The sequence below is a fragment of the Oculina patagonica genome, chromosome 7 (assembly GCF_052425735.1).
Source record: "Oculina patagonica isolate OP01 chromosome 7, crgOcupat, whole genome shotgun sequence".
In the NCBI taxonomy this organism is placed as follows: domain Eukaryota; kingdom Metazoa; phylum Cnidaria; class Anthozoa; order Scleractinia; family Oculinidae; genus Oculina; species Oculina patagonica.
Genome location: NC_135764.1, coordinates 24800105 through 24823041, shown reverse-complemented (window position 1 = coordinate 24823041; position 22937 = coordinate 24800105). Strand labels below are relative to the sequence as shown.

Sequence of the window (22937 nt, the reverse complement as noted above, 5' to 3'; positions counted from 1 at the left end):
CCGACAGTTTCTTGAACCATCGATGAAAAGAAGCGCGCGGTTGCTTGGCAACGACGATAAGATGCAAAAGAATAATTGTCTATCCAAATTGAAAAGGCTGAAGTTGAATTTCGACAAAAGGAATCTTTTATAATTAAAGATTAAATGAACTAAAATTAAGTTATTTTGAAAACTCTTCCATACAACCGAATGGAAACTTAAACGGCAGTCAAAGAGGTAGCTTTACAAGAAAGAAAACGAGCAGATTATATATTAAAATAACTCTAGTTTCAACACCCTGCAACGAATTTAAATGAAACATATGCACACAAAATAATTGCCGACTAAGCTCCCTCTGGGTGATTCAATTTATTTGTCTTATAGTAAAAATCTATCTTAGTGTAAAATCGCTTTCACTCGCGCTGTGAATTTGTTTCACACAAACTGGAGGGGAAGTGCAAAACAGTAAATCTTAAATGATTACCCACAGGCGATCTTAACTTTAAAAATTATAAATAAGTTATTTGAAATGTTTTTACCTGAAGCTCTTTCAACTTTGATTTTTTTATTTATTATTCATAGCAGCATTGAAATAGTGAAGTTTTTGCTAAAAACGATTAAATGAATTACATTTTTGCCGCAATGTTTTATGTTTATTAGATATTGAATGATTTTTTTTAGTAAAACGGCTTGCCGATTTGAGTCCAATCTCCAAATAACAGATGATACGAAAGTCAATTAAAAATGGTACTGATGAAACAGTAAAATATGTCTCTTGACCAAAACACACAACAAAAACGTTGCTTACTTCCCATTGCGAATTTAAATGGAAATAGTCACCAAACAATTTTTGCGTTAACTCCCGTCGAGTATATTTATTAATTTTCCTTCGAGTAACAATACCTTTTTGCATGAACTGTTTTCCAAGCAGAGTTTTATAAATATGAGTTGTTAGGCGAGAAGAAAATTTTGCTTTCCATGTTTTACGATGCCGTTTTAATGTTTTCTTTAACTGTAAGAAATAAGTCGCACGACAGTACCTTTATTATATTTTTTGGGACAAGAAAGATTGTTGATGTAAAATTTTCCTCTTAAAATTTCTTTTTGCCCAAAAAGGACGGAAGTTGGAAAAAAGACCGCTCAGTTAACCAGCTGGTATTGTAACAGGATTTCCCTTCCGTTCTTAATCCATTTTACCTTTTTGTTGTCCCATTGCAGATCATGTGATTAGTTACCCTTGAGAATTGTTTCTTTTATAATTTGAAAAAAATCCACGTAGAAATGACTGAATTTTTTTCAGATGGATAGAAGAGAAACTCTCCAGAGAATATCAGATGATTTAAAATGGGGGGGGGAGGGTGGTGGGGGGTTTGGGGCGGGGGGGGGAGGTTTTTTTTGGGGGGGGGGGAAAAAAAGTGGGGAAAGTTAAAAAAACCCAAAAAACGAGAGGGAGAAGTAAAAAATGCGAGACGAGAAAAGACCCAAAATGCGAGACGAGAAAGAATTTGCGAGACGCAAAATTTAGGAATATTCATGACCCCTTAAAATGGTCAATTTACATACGAGGCTAAAAAGGTTTATTCTACGTTCGTCAACGTGTAGTCATGACAACCAAATCTATGAAACGCATTCCTCACGTGATCATAACCATATCTAGGTTTCGGTCATATTTTCATTTTAGTTAATAGAGGGTCAAAGTTTCGTTCGCTTTGTTTTCTACACCCACCTGATTTAACTTTAGCTGAGTACGTCCATCTACAGGAGCTTTAGAAGTAAATCTTCTGACACTGTGCTGTGCTGTTTTGTTTTGCAAGAATTGGTTCCCAAGAGAATAATAATGACTGAATATAAACCAAGTTGGACATTTATTTTATGCATCGTCGTGGTGGCGTGTTTCGACAAGGTCCACTCTAAACCGAGGTAAGACGTGTAGCTTTAAACACCTATCAAACTTTTTCTTTCCCTACATTGAAACGGAGGCAGCTTGGCTTGAAATGTAATTATTCTTGTTTTAAAACCTGCACACTGACCACTAGTAGAATTATTGCAACCAATTTAGTCGCAGAGTTAAACTTCTTAACCACACTTATGTAAACAACCGCCTTGTACCAGTTGCATTCCCAGGTTGTTTAAGCTATAAGAATTATTTTAGCAGCTCAGGTTACCCGGTATCACCTTTTCCCCTTTTCTTTAGCCGTTTTATTTGAACGACGTTGTCAGAGCACCTTTCTGAATATATCGTTTAATTAGCTTTTAGAACAGGAATTATTTATAAAGAAATCCATCGCACCAATCATCATTAACCAATAAAATCACCTCGAATGTTTGTTTTTTTTGGTTTCTGCACTGAGGTTTCTCTCAGTCAATGACTCTGCGCTGATCATGACTGTATTGGTTTTTTTTTTTTTCAATAAGCTTTCGAGTTTCGTATCAACATTTTCAAAGCAGGAAGCCGTGAGTTCTTTTAATTGTCTGGTTTTCACCCGCTGGTAAGCTCGGCATATGACAATCATTTTACCTGCAGTTGGACAATACGAATAATTAGTTTGCGTTTTAATTTTCCCAGTTTCAACTAAATATTTGTTTTGATTCTCGTGTTTCTAAAAGCCAGACGTAGCATTATCTATTTCCGTCTGAGCGGAGAAACGCAAAATTACTTCTTAACTTCTGCACGTACCTTTATAAAAAAAAGTGCATCAGTATCATTTTTGTTTAAATGTGATTTTTTTTCAGACGTACAGCAGAAGATATGACAGCTCTTTTAAACAATCTTATAAAAGGTTATGATAATAGACTCAGGCCAAACTTTGGGGGTAAGTTTTTAACTTTTTATTATCAATGCTTACTTGTTATTATTATTTTCTGATTTCTAAAGTTTGTAATATTATTACATTTGCATGAATAGCAGTTTTAGGAAATACCGACCAACTAACCAATCCACAGCAAGAAGTTGACATTTCTGTTACCAAATACGCGATGAGAAAAATTTGTAAATAACAACCAGTTTAAAATACTTTATTGTCCGAGCTTAATAAGCCAATCAGATATCGTCAAAAACAATAGTTACTGCTTTGGATTATATTTACAGCTACTCTGCAGATAGTCCCGACAATAACTTAGTTGCTGCTGCTGCTGCTGCTGCTGCTGCTGCTGCTTCTGCTGTTGTTGTTGCTATTTGTTTATTTCTTTACTACAATACCTGTCTTACGTGACTCTTCTCATGTCATTCAAAGGTGATCCTGTTATCATCACTATTGGATTATGGGTATTATCCATTGACTCTATTAATGTTGTTGACATGGTAAGATGGTCTTTTTTGCCTCCTTTTTGGGGGTTACTACTGACAACTTTGCAATCGGGTCACTCCATGTTCTGAATCGCCCTCAGAAAGTAGAAAAATCCTGGCACGTAAATTCATTGAAATGTCCTGCCGTCCTCTTCTTCATGTCGACAATTTTTTGTTGTAATTAATAAAATAAATAAACACACTTGTTAAATTAAAGAGCTGGCTGTTTGGCTTTGACTTTACCTCGATCAGAATTGCCATTCCGACAACACTCTCGCGCAAGATTCAGTTTTGCCATTAACAGGGGACAATAATGAAAAAATTTTAATATGCACGTCAATACGTACTTCTCCTTGGAAGTAATACTGAGCATTCCCAAAGCTCTTATCACCAGTAAGAGAAGTAGGGTGTAAACAGCTAGGAACTGAAGCGGACCACACATTGTAAGAGATGGACTATCAGAACTCCAAATTCACAAGGCAGAAACGAGGACGTCTGTTGAACAACATCTGTTTACTCTGCATCATTTGATCGCTTATTTTTCCTCAATACGTCTTGTTTCTGTTCTTCCAAGGACTACCAACTGGATTTCTTCTTAAGGCAACTTTGGAATGATCCTCGGTTACGTCACGACTGGAATCAAACCCTGGCTCTTAGCAACACTATGCTGGATAAGATCTGGGTACCAGACACGTATTTTGAGAATTCCAAAAGTTCCAAGTTCCATAAAGTGACAATGGTTAACAAGTTGTTATCTATATCGCCCGACGGAGGGGTCCATTACAATGCAAGGTAAACGTCAAGCCTTCCAGACTAGTTCTGTTGCTCTGTGGAATTCTTTCTTTTTCTTTAGATTATAATAAATAAAGGTACAAGGTTTAGTTTTAAAATAAAGCCTTTGGGTGATCTAACGAAAGGGGAGCTGACGATTGTAATTTTTCAAAACGATGTTTGCACAATTCCAACGATATTAGAGTTTAGTTTTACCTTTTTTACTGACACTGTTTTCAGTGAGACCGCTTTATCATTCGACAGGCGCGGGCTAACGTTTGAAACTTTACCCTTAATATTCGGAATTGCATCCCGTTCTCCTTTAGACTTGCTATGCTAAGTGGCAAAAGAACCCAGCCATACCATGCATTTATAGTATGGTCAATTCCTGATGGATTTGTACCACTTTGTCAAGTAATTTAATTTCCATCGGAATAAAACACTGATATTATTTTTTTTAAAAATGACGTTATGTTTATATGTCATTTTTAGAGTGACAGTGCGGGCAAGCTGTCCAATGGACTTGCGCCTCTTTCCATTTGACGGACAACGATGTAATTTAAACATCGAAAGCTGTAAGTATATGCATCCATTTGCTTGAAAGAAAATGATAATTAGCCAATACTATGAGTATCACTATTACCAGTAGCACTGTCTACACTGCAGAGTATCCAAGAATAATACCGGATAGTTCTTGAAGACCTTAATGTGATATATCTATATCTTATTAGTAGAAACTGAGCTGTGTTCTATTGGAAATCGACGAATCTGATTGGTTCTGGTCTCGCGCGCGAGTAGCTCTTTAAGCGGTAAATTTTCTTGATTTTTGTCTTCAAAGTGCACAATACTGTAGGTTTTGGACTGCAATCCTTTAGAGTTTCTACTAGAACAATTAGACTACTCGCCGCCGTTTCTATGCGTAGTCAACTCGGCTGCGCCTCGTTGACTATTTGCTCATAGAAAACTCGGGCTCGTAGTCTAATTGTTAATTAGATATTAAATCGCGTAGTATTGCTGTATATTTTTACGAGTCTTGCAGTAATCTGGCGATCCTGAAGGGCGAGACAAAATACAAATGACGAGTAAAAATGTACAGCGAGACTACACACTAAAATGTGGAATACTGAAGAGATTTATTACGCAACCTTTCCTTTTCCCGAAATGCTAACTTTCGAAAGTTGTTAATCATTCCCGCGCTCAAGAGGAATACGGAACCTGTTAAACCGGTCTTGTAGAGTACAAAAATCATTAAACTCGTGTGGAGAAAATATCCGAGTATTTTGTACTATTTTGCGCGTTATCTGTACTCCACGAAGCGCAGTTGGATAATAATTTTATAATAAGACAATTTTATGATATTGCATATGGATCCAATAGATGGTTACAACGCAAAAAACATGCAGTACCGATGGGAGAATCGAACCGACAAAGGGGTAGCAGTAAATAAGAAGCTCGATGATATGCCTCAGTACAATTTGACTGGTACCTCGACAAAAAGTTATTTCACCATGTATTACTCAGGTATGTAGATTTATAAACTCTATTGAGATAACTCAGAATAAATCAAAGGGCCATTTTCTACAATGATTATAGTTGAACAAGAGTTTTGAGAGGGTTCAAGTTCAAAACTTTACTTATTAGTAAAAAGAAGAACACGAGAAACGGTTAAAAATGTGTTTATTACCTATTGTTGGACGTAAAACAAATAATAAATCATGATGATGTTGCCACATAGCTTTCCCATGGTTTCGTCCACACACAGAGACTCAACAGACTATCCTACAATGAGTATAGTTCAGCAAGACTTCTTAGAGAGTTCAAGTTCAAAAGCTTTACTTATTAGTAATAATAATTATAATAATATTTTATATTTATATTGCGCATTTTCTATAAAATAATCGAATGCGCATTACAAACATTACAATAGATACAAAAATAAGAACCTATTTACAATCTTTAGAAAATTAAAAACGAAACCTACACTATTTACAATTAGAAAAAATTACAATAACAATTATAATCTTTAGAAAATTAAAGACGAAACCTACACAATTTACAATTAAAAAAAAAATCTTAATATAAACTAACAAAATGCCTTGCTAAATAAAAATGTCTTAAGTTTCTGTTTAAAATCACTTTTAGTACATGCAGATCTAATGCTTATGGGAAGACTGTTCCAAAACCGTGGCGCTGCCGCCAGGAAGAATCGATCCCCCATGGTAGCTTTTGTGAAACGCTTTGGGGTGCTCAGAAGAATTCCCTTGTTATAATTTTGACGTAAATCATAGCGGGATGGCGGTAAAACAGAAATTAAATCGATGAGATATTTAGGGGCTGAGTCCTGGAGTACTTTAGTAGTAAAAAAGAAGAACACGGGAAACAGTTAAAAATATGTTTATTTACCTATTGTTGGACGTAAAACAAGTAATAAATCATGATGGTGTTGCCACATAGCTATCCCATGGTCTCGTCCACACACAGAGACTCAAAAGTTAGAACCAACCTCTGCTCAATAGCTTTGATTTGAATGATCACACACACAAGGGATTTCATGGCAGTGTTTCAACAGTTTCAGCCACAGCTTTTTTTGGCAGAAACCCAATTACTGCATTAATTTTTCCAGCTAGGAAGATGACAGAATTGGCATCCATTTTATATGGTCAAGGTCGATTGATTACTTTTTCTTTGTCAGGAAACTGGTCTCGTCTCCAATCTTCCTTTGGTTTCGTCAGAAGATCGGGATATTTTCTAATTCACATTTACGCTCCATGTGCACTCATTGTTATCTTATCGTGGATATCATTTTGTATTCCCCCTGATGCCACCGCCGCTCGTATTGCTTTGGGAATAACTTCAGTACTGACTATTACGACAATACTAAACATGCTGAATACCGCCATGCCAAAGGTAGGAAGCTGTCTGAACTTAATATACGTTTCCCCCACGTTGAGAAGGATAAAAAGGAAGAGGAGAAGGGAGACAAACAAGCAGACACAGAGCAGACAGACAGGCACACAGACAGAAAGTCTCACAGACAGACAGACAGACAGGCAGACAAACATAGGCCGACATACTGGCAGGCAGAAAGACGGGCAGGCAGAAACAAAGACAATATGACGGTGTCACTAGACATCTGACCAGTGAACACTAAAGCAAGGATTTGTAGTTATAGCATAATCTATTTCTAGTTGACATTTTTTTCCATCATTTTATCCAAGAATATTTGTAGAATGGCAGCCTAAAGCTCGAAGTTTGTTCTTTAAAATTGTGTATTCTAAGCCAGAAATGTCCCTTTTTAAAACAGTTGGTGTGCATATTGACTTCCATAATCATATCGTACGTTCATGCTTTGAAAAGGGCAAATGTATCGACCTCTTTTGGTCCTCGTCGAAATGGAATCCTGGGCCTTTGCTATGTCTAATTTGCCTCCAAACCTCGAAAACCACATATTTGCATTATATTATTGCTATCCCTTTAGGACAAAATGTTAAGAAAGTATGAAAATGGACACAAACGTTACTGACGTTGTGATTGTCATTCGTTCAGGTATCCTACGTCAAAGCGATAGACTGGTACCTTATTGGAAGCTTTCTATTTGTCTTTGGAGTGTTAGTGGAGTACACGCTCGTTCTTTATGTCGTGAACGTCCACAATAAACGCTTAAAGAGATTGGCCATTGAGCACGAAATACAAGAAGCGGTAAGCAACGAACTAATTAAAAAAGGACCGCATATAAGACGTGCCTGCACACGATAGGAAATGTCTCAGCGACAAAGATCTTATTCTGTGCATTCTAGGTGAATGTAACAGAAAAGCTTTAGACCTTTTTAGTGCAGAATGCACTTTTTGATGGCTTGGTAGGGCTGTGGTTTGCTAACGCCTTAACCCTCTAATAACCCTAACCCGCTACGGTGTAAACGCTAATAGTCAATTAATTAATTAATATCACCTGAAAGTGTGCCCTTGGTAAAACGGGGAATACATAAGAGCACAAAGGTATACATTTGTTTCAGAAAGCGCTATGCTCTCCTTGTGGTACTTTTCTTTCTTTAACCAAATACATTCCACTAAACGCATGGGCAGATTAGTCTACGTTATACACTCTAACGAACATCGCGTGTTCCTTCCTTTGGAAGGATTCCTGTAGATTCCGTGGTGCCATGTTAAAATTGCAAATTAGTTAAATTAGAATTTGGGATGTCACAGAGGTTCGAAAGAAAGGTTTAATAGACGACTTACATATTTGAGCTCCCCGGCTGTTCTTGCTGACAAGTACACCTATCATATTTGTGATCCATGGTAAATGAGCCCATATACCATGTTCTGTAAACCAATCGAAACTCAGGAAATGTAATATATTATTGCCAGTTTTGAATAAGTACATTTATTGCTTGTCGTTCTTAGGAGGAAGAAGTACCAATAAATGGTTCTCGGAAACCAGTAATGAATGGCAGTGTATCAAATAGGAATCATCGTAATAGCCATGATTATGACTACGACCCTCTTGAGGTAAAAAATGTTTTTATATTTTTCTTTATTTATGTCTTTTATGTCTTTTTGCCTATAAATGAACAAAATAATGCATCTGAGTTTCTGCAATCGAACAAAGTGAACTGTCAACTGTTGACGTGAACTGTGAACTGAGTGAAAGTGAAAGTGAGGAAAAGTAGCTGTCCTGTTCACCCCGGCGGAAGTGAAAGATTTTCTCTTGTTAAGGAACTCAAGGAAGTCAGCGGTCTTGCCTGTTGCACATCTTGAACAACCAGGCCAGGAGTACAAATATAAACTGCGTTTATTTTTAGTACAAAACGCGGTACTTTTCAATCGTCTTAAACACATGGCTCCATTTAACGGCCTTCCAGACAATCTTTGCGATACGTAGGCAGTCGCGTTCGCATTACGCAATACACACACGCGCACGTTACATACTCTACATCTAATTTCCCGCTCCAACTTTCTAAAAAATAGCTATAGTGGTGTGGTTCTTTGAAACAGTTAATTAAGCAAAAAGTCGCAAGCTCTCTAAATTATTGATATTATCTGTAATATTGCTTAAATTATCCCCTCATGGCATTCATGGAAAGCAGGCATATTTTAACATTTAATTCTAATATATATTTTTCAGTGATCAACGTCCTATTTAGAGTAGCTTAGCTAGATGTTCTTATTTGTAAGGCCTAATTTGTTCATGATCTTTTAAATTTGATGTATTTATCTCTACGTAGTAATATTTGAAAATAAAAAATGACAATTTACTGCAAAGAGATCAGGAGTGTGACCGCTTTTACGAAGACGTGGAAAGAATGCAAGTTATTTAAAAGTGGTCACACGTTTGGGTTCTTGCTGTCAGTCTGCGAAAATTGGAGACTCATTCTTCTAGCAAAGTTATCTCTTACATTAATTTAATTTGTTCCTTTCCTTCTCCAGAGTTACAGTGCTTTCAGCGTCAAATCCAAAAAACCAAGCACACATCTTTGCGAAAGATCAAAAGCGAAGCGGTCCTCTGACATAGAAAACAGACCGCTGACCTATCCCAGGACGCCACAGTGCAGTGCAAAGACGACATGCCTTCACGTGATTGATCCAGACTGTATTGATGATTACGCAAGAGTTCTCTTCCCTATCGGTTTTATCATTTTTAACATTATATACTGGTTAAGATTTGTATTTCTGTAAGGCAAAACTACTAAAAGCGCATGATACAAAGTATTTTATTTTTCTAGCGCAAAATCAAAACGTGAGTTCAGCAAAACTGAAGACAGCTATTAGTATAACTTGACTCGTTTTGGAGCCAACACGGTGGCATCCACTAGAGACTCGAAAACGTCATTATCACGTTTTTGTATATTTTGGACATTTGTGAGCTTTTTTACAATTTTTTCTCAAAGATCTTATGTGCTAAACCCTTATTGCTGTCTGATGTGATCTACAATCATTGACAAAAGTCTTGGCCCACCGACCCCATAGCCCCGCTTTAGTGTTGAATAGCACAATGTTCCCAAACTCCTCGTGCAATGCGGTTCAGTTTGCGAACAAAAGTAGGCAGCAATTGAAGGCATTATTTTTTTGCATGCTACGCAACATTGCAAAGGAGAAGAGGGGAAATGTCTTAACCTTTTTATGTTTCAAGTAAGAAGAAACAGCAACTGCGCCAAGGTTTTGTCAATGATTGTAAGCCTTATTTACCTGCTACATGCTAGGAAATATTCATCAGCAAGATTTAGAATGCCGTTTTCAATGTCTGACATTCACTGGGAAAGTCAGTTTCTGATGAAGAAATTGACTTCATTGCGAGATGAATGTTACTGAAAATATCGTGCTCCTTCTGTGATGATTGACGCTTTGTAACTGTAAACTGTAGACAGTGGCATAATGACAGTAACATTGCTTTGTGTTGTGCTCTTTGAAAGAGCCTCATAGGCTTTCCTGAGTACCATGAGTAACTAAATACACAGTTGCAGACCGCGATGAAGTGAGATCACTGCACGCAAGGGAAGCAATCTTGCTCCTCATCTTTTTATATTCTGAAAGCGGAGTTTGGCTCAGTCGGCTTGCATTGGGCGTTCATAAGAATTTGCAAAGAGACAGTGTCTCTGTGCAGAAATACCGACAATCAACTATATAAAAAGTGCAAGTCACTTTAACCAGTAGCTAAAATTTGCAGTTAATCTACAACTTAAGATACAAATAACGTGCTTAAATGTTGATTTAATCTTTAATTAATTGTTCATGGTAATTTACTTTGCAACAGTTTTATTACATAATATTATGTACGTGAACATGAAACATGTTTATATATCGACACGTTAGTTTCATAGCATCGAAAGCAAGAACACAATTTGGTCTGTTTTAAAATATTGCAATGATTCGAGAAATAACATAACATAATTGTTAAATAACAGCTTTCTTAAGCAGTACATTGCACTGACAGTTTCACTGTTTTCTTTTAAGAAGTGATTTATACCGTGAAGGTTGTTTGTATATAAAAAGATATCTATATAAACAAATATTTTTGAATTAATGAAGACCAAGTCATATCTTGATTCAACTGAATCCAGGTAAGACATGCTTGTGTAGATGGCATTTTCCAGATAATAAAACTATAATTAAACATAATATTTCAACCCCTCTAATAACTTGAGGTTAAAATAGATGTATTACATAAAATTTGTAAGTAAATGATACTGATAAATAAAACGACCAACAAAATAAAACCAGTTTTATTTTCTGTTAAATGTTTTGCAGTTTATATTTTCTCCAAGAAAAAAACTTTGCAGTAGGCAAAAGTTTAAGAGTCAATTGCATTATTTTGGCAAAGAGAACATTTAAATGAAAACCGTCTGTTCCCAGTGGTTATTACCAAGACCATATATAAACATTAACCTTATCACAAGCACATTCTCGTTTCTGATTGATTCTCTATGCGCCTTCGAATTAAATAGTTGAAACAGAAACACGTGGTTGTCTAATCTGTACCTTTGTTAAATTGGGCAAATACGCTCTGTCTCATTTAGGCATCAGTAAAACGGCAAACTTACACTGGTTGAACCGTATGTGTCAATGTGCAAAAACCAATGCAACAGCTTTCGCTCATTTGCATTCAGTTTGACTCATGTGAAGTTACACCTTTGATCCGCACTTACGCACTCTAATTAGTTGGTTTAAGACTTGCAGAAGGATTTTCTAATCGGTTGTAATTATTTACCATATAATTTCCTTTTGCAGTAGTCTAAAAGAAGACTATAAATTAAATGATAACAAATGTCTTTAATATACAGGTGGATAGGATAGATCTCTTTAACAAGATACACAGACAGGACGAAAATGCACAATATTACTGCAGTCATAACTTTGCATGGAAAATAAGCCATACAACACATGCTTTAAAATAACAGATGCTTTAAAATAACAGATTTTCGTGTCCGCTAGTGGTCGATAGTGGGGTAAACTGCAAAAAGGCTGTTGTAGGGCTAATGTGATCACTGGGTCTTTAAAACAGAGACGCCTTAATGCTATTTGCTCTAAGAATCGTGTAAAATATTAACTAATTAAAACTCCAAGCAGTAAAATTAGAGTCTATTTTCCTATCGGGTTTTGCTGGACGAGTTTGACTATAAAGCGGGTAGCAAAGAGGAAAACGTGATACCGTTTCACGCACTGGTTTTAACCAAATTTACGCGAACGTATACTTGAAACAGCAGAATTCACGGATCTTGTGTCTTTTCCAGCTATTTTCACGCGTCACGATCTAATTTTTGCCCTTTTCACGTGTCACACATAAACTCTTTGCCACCCTTTACTTAAAACTAACTTGTATTATTAATACAATAAATGCTGTTAGTAGTTCGGTTAGATTACCGACTTGTTTCTATTTATTGATCCTCACTCTGAAGACAAACACATCTAAGAATCTGAATACAATACAATACAATACAATACAATACAATATGCTTTTAGAAATACTACATGATTCTGATATCTTTACAAACTAATTTGTAACTTCTTCAAATCTCTTTCACCAAGCACTCCCTGCAAATTGGTTGTTCATTTCTTTTCTTGCTCCGTTTCCTATGTAACCATTCTCATTCTTGTGGGTGCAACGATCCCTGCTTGCTAGCATCGAGTGTTGTAAACCTTGATAAAAAAAAAGGATAGATTAAGAGAGATGTTTTAAAAAAGCCGTAAAATACCGATTATAATGTCCCCCTTTACACTTAGAAGGCCGATGATAATCCCTCCCAAATTTAACTTACTAACGTTCTCTCAAAATCCAGAACTTCAAATAAAAATGGGCAATGATAAGATTTCGAGTAGTGTGTAGATCAAAGCCTTCAATCAGAGTGGCATTCTGGCTTACAATGTCATCCGTCTTAGCTTGTCACTCATTTCCAAACGGATTTCATTTAACGTCACTTGAAAGGCACCCGGAGATAAGCTGTCGTAATCCACCCAACCCCTTTCAAAGTTGTTTTAGCCTATTCTACGTACATATTCATCGTTAGAGTCCGTCATTGGGCCAGGTATCACGAAAACAGCGACTGGAATTAAGCACAGTTCTGTTTGTGTCCCTTGATGACGTCTTGAACCGCTGTGTTCGGAATCTTTGCAATTGTCATCTTGTATCTCCACTGTGTTACCATCACTCTGTTCACCTCCTTCAGACGTAACATCAATTGCTCCACTGTCTTTTACTTCAGAGAGTAAGTTGGGTGTATCAATTTGGCCGGTTTGAAGCTGGTTTGTGAGAATGTTCGTGTCTGCAATGCCGCGTATTTCTCCCTGTAAATCGTTAAGTGGCAGAAGCAAACCCAGACAGCATGAAAAAGACCAATGTGGGTTTTTGCGCCATTCCTTTAAGTAGCCATATAGGAACACTGCGTACTGAGCTGAAATTTTTGAAGAAAAAAAACATATTTGAGCTGAAAGCTAAGACCTCAACAAAAAGGATTTAGTGCATAAACCTAACATACACCATGTGTGTTTACAAGCCTTTCTTTCATAAGTAAAAAAAGCCCGTGTTTCCTGTCATACCTCAGTTGATCAATAATGTTCACAAGAGTATGTTTCTGATTTTAACAGAGTGGAGGATTCTGTGGATGGTGTAACAAGCTAGAACTTTGATATAAATCTGCGAAGAACGTTGTTGTTCCTACATATGATGCACTCCCAACATTGAAACAGTACTTTATTGTTATTGGCCATTTCAAGTGTATGCAAAAATATATTTATAGTCGTCTTAATTCGTTGTCAGTTCAAAGAAGATACGGATTGTGAGAATAGAGAAAAAACAACACACGAACATCGGACCAAGAAACAAACGCGTGAACTACTTATTACTTCACAGAGGGGCTATGTACTTACTGGAAAATAAATCTATGACTTTCTCCATATTTCATGACATAGTGTGGCATTTTTCTGCATACGTTTCACGAGATCACGATAACAAAAAAGTTTTTTTTAATAAGGATTAACTTCACCAGCCCCCTAAAAGCCCCGCCCTTATCCATACCCATCACTTTAACTACACAGGCTTTCTTAATGTATAAATCGTTTGGTAACTAATAAGGCTTCGGTTGAATAAAAGTACTATTAAAATTGTTGTCTTACCAACAAGTAGACCAATCACCGACGTATTTGCACCAAGCACCAGTATTTTAAATAGGACTGCGTCCGTGTACGTATCGTTCGAGGCTGGAAGGTTCTCCGCAGGAATTCTGCTCACAGCCCCGACACCCAGATTAACAACAGTAACGGCAAGGGAAGTTGCCATTAATCTGTTCTCGGTCAAGTCTCGTATGGGTTTGATCCAGGAGAACGGCATACCGTACATGCCAGCAATGACCCATGCCAAGCCAATGTAGGACCTGCTCTCCTGACCCACAAGAATCAGACCAGATGTAAGGATTACCTTACGGGACATTTCAATCAATTCCCAATACCACGAGCGTTGTTTGTAGTTTTCAAAAAGAAAACGCAATCCTGAGATCATTTCCATGCCAGAGCGTGGATCCTGAAATATGACCGCGTCTACTGTATTAGTTAAAACTGCTCTTCGTTGCCTCCAAATGGCGATAAATGAGAAGGCAGGGAGGGCAATAATGTAAGCAATGGAAATGTAAGCTACGATTAGCGAGTGCCTGTACTTAGAACCTTGGCACTGTATGCTGTAATCTGCTTTCATGTACGTGTAACACAATTCTTCTCTGTCATCTCGGCAAAGCTTCTGGCAAGCTATTGGTAAAACACTGGCTGTATTGACACATGTGCTCAGGTAAGTAACGTACAGGAAGAAAAACAAATTCCTGAACACGAGTTCTTTTGTTTGGGAGATTTTGTATGACTTATCATCGTCCTGCAGGTTTCGACTACGTGTGATCACTATTTTGCGCATTCTGTAAAAGACCACAGTGAAGCCAATCACAAAGGCATTTATTGCCATAATCATGAACAAATTTCCAAAGGCGTCAGCGCGAAATCGCGAGAAAAGGCAGTGAGTAGGAGCTATCTGAAGTACATTCATCTGGAGTATTTCTGAATATTTTGCAATTACTTGTAGGGAGCCTGGCCATTTTATGTACGAAAATGTTTGGAGTAAACCATAGGTGACCTGATAAAAGCCAATCACGATCTTCACTTTTGACAAAAACATGTCTATAAATGGGCGTCTTTGTACGTTTGTATCTTTTGTTTTATTTGTCCACACCACAGCTGCAGTGATTATTAGGACAATGGCCACAATGATCGACAGCTGTCCTACAATCCACTTTTTTGACGGACATGGTGTACAGGTTTGCAAGTTTTTATAGTACCTTGAGCTACAAACTGCACAGAGTGGACCTTCATACCCACTGTCACACGGGGAATCTAGACCACCTTTGCAAGACTCTTCTCTAAGACACTTGTAAGGCGTTGGTATTGGGAAAGGGTATTGTATGCTTGATACATCTAACGCTGGTACATATGCCAGAAGATTCGCAATAAAATCGTTGTAGTGGTCTTTCTGTGTCAAATTCCGCCATTCCCACCAATAACCAGATTTCAACGAGGCGTAATCATCTTGACATTTCAGTCCACCTTGTCCACATTTGTGACATTGTTCAAACATATGTGTCCTATAAAATCCTTTCAAACAAACACAAGCACGGTATCCAGCGAAGTAGTCAGTTTCTGTTCCTGTTGGACATAAACGATATTTTAGCGGACCTTTCTCCGTTATTTAGTTAGTTATTTAGATGGAAAAAGCTTTTCGGACATAATTCAGGACACTTCGCAAGGTCTCGTAAAAGGTTTTGTTACTATCGTGCTAGCTAAACGTTATAGGTATAGGTAAAGGCATCCATTAAGTTTCGTTGAAATTGGTTAAAACTTTTTTACATCGTGAAGGACGTTAAGCAAATCATGAGGTTCAAGGTCAACACATAACACATTCCGGCGCTGGAATAAAACAAGTAGGCTTTATCAAATAGTAGGCGAAATCATTGGGGCATGATGATCACTCGTTACCTTCAGGACAAGACTTGCAATCTTGTTTACTTGTTCCTGGTGCTTTTTCAAATGATACAAAGGAACCATTTGGACATTTCTTACAGCTTATTCCCACGTAGGCGACATCATCAGAATAATATCCTCCTGAAAATGGAATCAACATGAATAATTTAGTTCTAATAATCATCGACAGTGATGAGACGGTATGGATTCTGTAGTATATCAAGACTATACAATGCATCCTCCTTCGATACGTTCTTGCAGAATGATCACTTTCCAGTTGTGTGATTTAATACTATCAGCCAAACAAATGCTGATTGGGATGGCTTTCTATTTAGTCAACTGACATCTGTCGATAAGGAAAGTCATAAACTAGCGTACTGGAATAATACTGGAACCATTTGACTTGTGAACAATCAATAGCCTGAGACAAATTACCAAACTGCCAAATAATAAGATTTGCAACATTATATATGTGTTTAACTTCACTCTTTGGTAAATTTAAGTATCAGCAGCAAAGAAAAAAATCTATAAAGGTCGGGGACACACTAGGCGACAAATGGCTGCAAGATGTTGCCTCGTGTGACATGGTTCATTTTTGCGACAATCTTTGTCGCCGTGACAGAATTTTGTCCCTGTGACCAGTCCCACAAATTCAAACCAGTTTGAATTTGTGCGTCTGGTCGCAGCGACAAAATGAGCGAAAGCAATATTTTCTCAGCGTGTGCACACTTCTGCAACAAGTAGCTGCGACAAAATATAAATTAACCAATAAGAGAGAGTCATGTATTTTAGTCATATTGCATTGGAAAACTACTGTAGTTCACATTCTCACTGTTCCATATTCACTGCGTGTGCACCGAACAAGCGCCCTGTCGCAGCGATTTGTTTTGAAGCAGAATACACGGAGCGACTTGTCGCAGAGAAATGGCACTGCGACTTGTCGCCTATTGTGTCCCGACCTTAAAATACCTGGCGGGCATTCTGTACATCCATCAGCTCCTTTGGTGAAAGAATTGGAAAATGTACCCCGGGGGCATGGCAGCAATAAAGCTAATCTCTCTTCATTGCTCGGTATCCTTTGGAATCCTGATGCCAAAAGAATGAGAAGCAGCCGTGCCCTGGTCGACTGGGCGCGATCGGGATCCCTAATGCGAATGGCTTCGCTTGGGGAAATGATAGGATTCCTAGGAAAGAGTGATTCGCTCGTAAACAAAGGATTTTAATCCTTTGTTTAAGAAAATACCTTACAAAATTGACAATAAATGGAAAATTGTTTAATGCAAATGATTTTTTTTTGCTAAAGTCGTCCACGTGGATATGAAACTTGAAAACAATACCTGTGGAAAATGAGGACACTCGATTGTAAACACGAAATCTGCGAGAAAACATTAGTACATTGGAGGCCCAATCGTATTGCCTTAAATGTTTTCAATGAGCTTGAAATTTGCAAGCCATATTAATTGATGACAAAACTCGAGATTGTCAAATTTCAAAAAGAATTCATCACGCGGTTTTCAATTTATTATCACTTTTGTAGGCATAAACCAAATTATATACAAAACTACCAACAAAAGCACCGGAACGCACATTCATCAATTATTTTTTCTCGCAATCGACCAAAGCAATCCCCACCACTGTTTTACACACGATTTTAAATTGAATCAAACTACTGTGAGATGACACTGCAATCCACAGGCGCGTCGTTTTCTTTAGATATTACCCAATTTCCTCGTTAGTATGTTTTTGACTGTATTTATAGCCCCACAAACTTCATCCCCATATAGTTCGATAACGCTCACATAAAATTTGTTCGAACTTTGCCAACATCGAGGCGGCTATGTGTGGTACAAGTTCCTTTGAGAGATTTCCGAAAAAAATCTCCTGGTGCCGAAGAATACGAGCGAAAGTGAAAAACGTCATGACGTCATTTCGTCGATATGGCATCTCCGATGTCAATATAACACTGGCCATAAAAAAAATCAGCTTTATCTAATATAACTGTGGTGATCGTTTTTCGATAGCATTGTTAATAGCGACGTAGTTAATTCTCAAACTTGAGCGGTGTAACCCCTAAGAAATCCAGTTGAGCCACTTAAAAAGTAAAGTGCAAATTTGATTCTGACCAATGTGTACGCAAGACAACACAAGAGCACGCATATCCTGGCCAAACGGAGACGCAAGTAGACGAAAGTTTTCAACTTGCGTCCACTTTTGTCTCCGTTTGGCCAGGAAAGAGATCAGTTTGGATGAAGGATTATCACTTTGGAAAAGGACCGTTGGGAATTAAACATGCCTCGTTTGTGAGATATTGCAAATAATAAAGTCATATCGTCTTGCTGCCGTGTAAAATTTAACAACTAGACCGCAAGCGTAAAGTTACTTATCAGCTGATAGTTAGCGAAGGACGAAGCTCCTAGTAAACTACAGGTCAACCTAGTGTCTGATCTATTAAACACAGAATAACACTAGAATTGATTTATTGAAGGTTTTGATTAATAAATTCAGCGAAAAGCCATCTACGGTACCTATGTAGCCAATATATTAACCTCATTTAGCAGCCACTCAATGTATTCTATCAGAAATCCGCGAATCCGATTTGGTTCACGGTTTTTTTCTTTTAAGAGGGACATTTTTCGTTTTTTTTTTTGGCTCTGAAGTGCATATAATTGTTGATTTTCCTTTAAAGTGTCTGCATACCATCTTACGAAAGGCTCTTGTCTATTTACTTACTGAAGATGTGTTTATCTAATTGCATCTGGAATGAGAACAAAATAAGGAACTTCTGTCTTTAACATGTACTGACAGATATATTGTGATATTTCTTGCACTTGATAATGTTACATACGCCACTTTTGCAATAGCTCTGTTATTCAGCACCCTGGAAAGAACAGCAAAATACCAATGAAAGACTTAACACTTTACTTGTGTGTGCCATACTTTAAAGAAAGATGAGAATTTCTGTGTATTTGTCAGCGCAATATGTTTAAAGGACTATGTCACAAGGATTTCGCAGATTTTTGGTGTACTGACTGTTCTGAAATTAGTGTTAGGCAACTTAGCCCTAAATAAACATTATTTTTGAACATTAAAAGGAATATGTTACATTAATTTGCGGATAGAAATCAAGCTAGCGCTATAAATATCGATATTTCGCAGACGCGCGGAAACAACTTGAGAACGTTTGCCAAACTTTTTCAAATTGAAATCCTTTTCCATCCGAGCCATCCGCAGTAAAGATGCTCATAAACAGTTTCAGTGCTTTAATATTGCCATTTTTAAAAAAATGGATTATTAGTTTAGGTTTCATGGGACAAAAATATAAATTTTGGCGGTTCAGAAATCTGGTAAAATCCGTGACATAGTCTTTTAAAGGCATTTCATTGGACGAATACGTCACATTCGAGAATCTTGAATACTGTGGCCAAGGAAAGAATCTATGCTTAACGTCTTCAACTTTGTCCGTAGCAAGTATCTGTTAAAAAGATGTTTTAAAAAAATTCAGCATAAGCAATGAAAGAGACAAAGCATGTGTCTTTATTTTGGCAAAAAAAATTATCCCTTAAACTCAGCATGCAATAATATTTGGAATTTAAACGCTCACTTATTTTGATAAATATCTTACAAAACAAGTATGTTATACTACTACTTTTACAGTTAATAAATGAGGATTTCTATGAAGTCACACTGTTTGGCATGAGAATAACAAATTAGAACAGATGTATCCTATTTTGACATTTTCTGGCTATAGCTAGTAACTTGTGAAATCAATACTAACCTCTTACTTACCGAGCGCGAGGGCCGTACTGGAGAATATTGGCCCGATGTTGTGGCAGTACTGACCGAGCACAGCAAGGTCCCCACAAAAACGACCGAGAGTCAATATTCCTCATTATTCCTCGAGCAAGTTAGGTTAGTAAGTAGTTTATTTTATAAAATAACTAAGATAGTACACGCGTTCTATTAGTCCATAGGTAAGTTTAGATGAGAGTATGTAATCACGGTTGTGACGTCAGAAGACTTGTAATGTGATTTCAAGTACAAATATTAAAGAAATGGAAAACAATACCAAATTTTGTTATGTGGTTCGGCTTTCTTTTCCCATTAGCCCGAGGAAAAAAGCAGAAGAAAGTCGAAAAAACAGCGTTTTGCCTGCCTCAATAATCGGGAGCAAGACGACCTCAAGCTCGTCGAGGGAGCTCAAGCAAACGACAGAATATGCAACAAAATACGCAGTAAACGTTTTTCAAGTTAATTTTTGCATTGAAGTACTACAATAAAAAAATCTTTATATTAAATACATCTTTTATTGAAAAAATAGACGAAAACGCACACGAGACTAAATGCTACAAACTGTAAATCTTTAAATTCAAACTTTGCACGGCCTATTGGTTGCCGACTTTAAATTTTGCCCTCAAATCTTCTTAAAATGACGCTAAATTTATTTTCTCTGACACGTTCTCAGCATAAAAATTCAACATTTAAATTGGCAATGATAGTCATTAACTTTTTTCATCCAAAATGTGCTTCGGCAAGTTGAAAGGATGTGTCAGAGAACCAAAGCGGAATTTGATGTCGATTTTGAGTTTATTCCTAGCTTAAAAGCACATTACAAAGACGTAGGCAACTACAGTAGAAGGACACTGGATTCGTTTAGATCGCTGTCTGAACAACCCACCGTACAAGAAAGGCATACTATTGCTACCAACCCTGCTGGATCCGCCGCTTTTGCTAATTAACCAGCAAAACTTTACAAGGCACGATGAGCATCGGGCTGCCAAATCAGGCAAGTTCACGTCACTTTCAAGAGCGATCAAACACAGTTTTCGTGGAATTGCTTTCATCGAAACGGCGCTACTGGCCACAAATTTTACTTGAACTTGACTCTTACAACGCGAACTTTGATTGGTTCATGCGTTGTCAGATGCGCGTTTTGAGAAAATCAATTTCAATCAAGAAGTGAATAAATCAATGCCCGGTGAGGGTAAAAGGAGGAATGAGTTTGCGGAATGGCATGCGGCATGACTTGCGGAATGGCATAATTATGCGGAATGTAATTTACGCGGAATGACTCATTGGCATAAATTATACTGAAGAGCGCGCCAATTTTTAAAGAGCAGCCGCTTTATTAAATACTGCGGGCTTAATGATGACAATCGATTGAAGATAGCATAGAGTCTTTGATTTCACGTATGATGTTCTTCACGGATTCTACGAAAATATTTCGGCGGCCAGTGTTTCCCCAATGCTAAGGCTTTCCCATTCTGTGGACGGTTTATCGCTTTTTTAGTCAAAAGATAATACAGCGACGGAAAAACATCCAACCGTAGATCTTTATACGAACCGAAAAATGCCTCGGATACATCTTTGTATTAATATTCATGTGCGGGTTACCATTTACCAGATTTACACGCGACCCTTTAATACTGTAAGTTAAACAAAACATCGAGACGGAAAGCCGAGTTTTGGCGGATATCATCTCAGCCTCAGTAAGTACAGGGTACAAAGCAGAGAGATTACGAACACTACGGCGTATTTGTTTCATTAGAAGTCTTCCAGCCTTGCTTTTCGTTAGTCTCCTTCGCAGCCGCTCGGGTTGAAATCACGCAACGCTCCCAGTTTGGCCCGAGTGTCGGGCTGCGAAGGAGACTAGCTTTTCGCCTGCCATTATGAAGACTATATAAACTCAGTGGAAGACTTGAACATAAACGTAAAAAAGCGGCAACCGACGGCCGATCGAGTAGAGCGAAACTTTCATATAGTGACTATAGTCACTGCACGGTAAAAACAAGCTATCGTATTTCAGATCTAGCTCGCATTGCAGATTTACCGATAAGGAATCCGGCGAGTAATTATCACTGCCTACTTGTTGTGAATACTTGGCTTTCTCTTAGGAAAAGAAAATCATTCGCTAAACATACATTTTATTTTACCGCAAAGATCACGAGACGCACATCGATAAAATCCACTGCGGTGTAAATAGTGTCCCACCAGCGGAGAAGCCGTGTCACGATCTTTTCATCGCCGTAATAAAAAGCTAGAAATATACCAAAAGTAGTTGTCTTCAATGAAACCACTAGCTTTTTCCCACCAAGCAAGTTTTCATTTAGAAAGAAACGATTCCTGGAACAAGGCAGTGACACGGTCACACAATATTTCGCGGGCGACTAACAACACGTCACTTGCATGCTTTCATTTTATATTTAAATGCGTTGTCTTTTTAAAAACTTCTCTTCAAATGGGTTGAACTTGACAGTTGTGTGTCTTGCCTTGAAGTACGTAGCTTTAGAACGAATATCGTTCTGTATTTTGAGGCAAATAGACGAGAGATTTCATTCACGTTTACAGAACTACTCACACTGTACTAAGCCAACGCCAGCTAGTCGAAAATTCAAGTCCTCGGAAGCGTCACGGCAAATAGCAAAAGTAATTTCTCTGGTACTGTTCGGCGTAAATCGTTGATTTGAACGGGGAAATGATCTTTACAACGATGTTCAATGGAAGTTTCCTCGTCCAGCAGTATTTAACAAGGCGGCTTCTTTTTTAAAATTTGGCGCGCTTTTTGGTATAATTTATGCCAATGAGTCATTCCGCGTAAATTACATCCCGCATAATTATGCCATTCCGCAACTCATGCCACATGCCATTCCGCAAACTCATTCCGCCTTTTACCCTCACCGATCAATGCCCTATCATTTGTCGCATTATATTCGGGAAATATTTTATAAAAGCAATAAAGGACTTTTTTTCGAGTTTACATAGCCTCATCTAAACACTCGGGTGGTTGGGAGAATTCTCGAAAGTTATGCAAACCCTCGACTGCGTCTCAGATTTGCATAACTGTCTCGAATTCTCCAAACCCTCTCGTGTTGAGATGAGGCTATGTAAACACGGAAAAGTCCTCTATTGCTTAAAT

At 37.7% G+C, this 22937-nt stretch overlaps 2 protein-coding genes across 7 annotated transcripts in view; one reads left to right on the top strand and one right to left on the bottom strand.

Annotated features, from left to right (window-relative positions):
* The window catches only part of LOC144660483 (gamma-aminobutyric acid receptor subunit beta-2-like), a 36477-nt gene extending 25206 nt beyond the window's left edge, over positions 1–11271 (top strand). For all 6 annotated transcript variants that reach the window (XM_078521125.1, XM_078521128.1, XM_078521126.1 and 3 more), the window contains exons 3-12: positions 1794–1899; positions 2713–2792; positions 3213–3280; positions 3840–4057; positions 4529–4611; positions 5414–5557; positions 6729–6943; positions 7583–7735; positions 8441–8545; positions 9464–11271. In XM_078521125.1, the coding sequence (XP_078377251.1) occupies positions 1817–1899; positions 2713–2792; positions 3213–3280; positions 3840–4057; positions 4529–4611; positions 5414–5557; positions 6729–6943; positions 7583–7735; positions 8441–8545; positions 9464–9712 (1398 nt within the window). In that variant the 5' untranslated portion in view covers positions 1794–1816 and the 3' untranslated portion in view covers positions 9713–11271. The remainder of the gene's footprint in view (positions 1–1793; positions 1900–2712; positions 2793–3212; positions 3281–3839; positions 4058–4528; positions 4612–5413; positions 5558–6728; positions 6944–7582; positions 7736–8440; positions 8546–9463) is intronic.
* A 116-nt stretch (positions 11272–11387) lies between these two features.
* On the bottom strand, positions 11388–22688 carry LOC144660448 (uncharacterized). The gene is made up of 7 exons (XM_078521068.1): positions 19422–22688; positions 18828–18902; positions 16994–17208; positions 16040–16165; positions 14144–15709; positions 13025–13422; positions 11388–12670 (listed from the first exon to the last, which is right to left on the bottom strand). Coding segments are annotated over exons 1-7 (2403 nt in total). The 5' UTR covers positions 19424–22688; the 3' UTR covers positions 11388–12649.
* Positions 22689–22937: the final 249 nt, after the last annotated feature.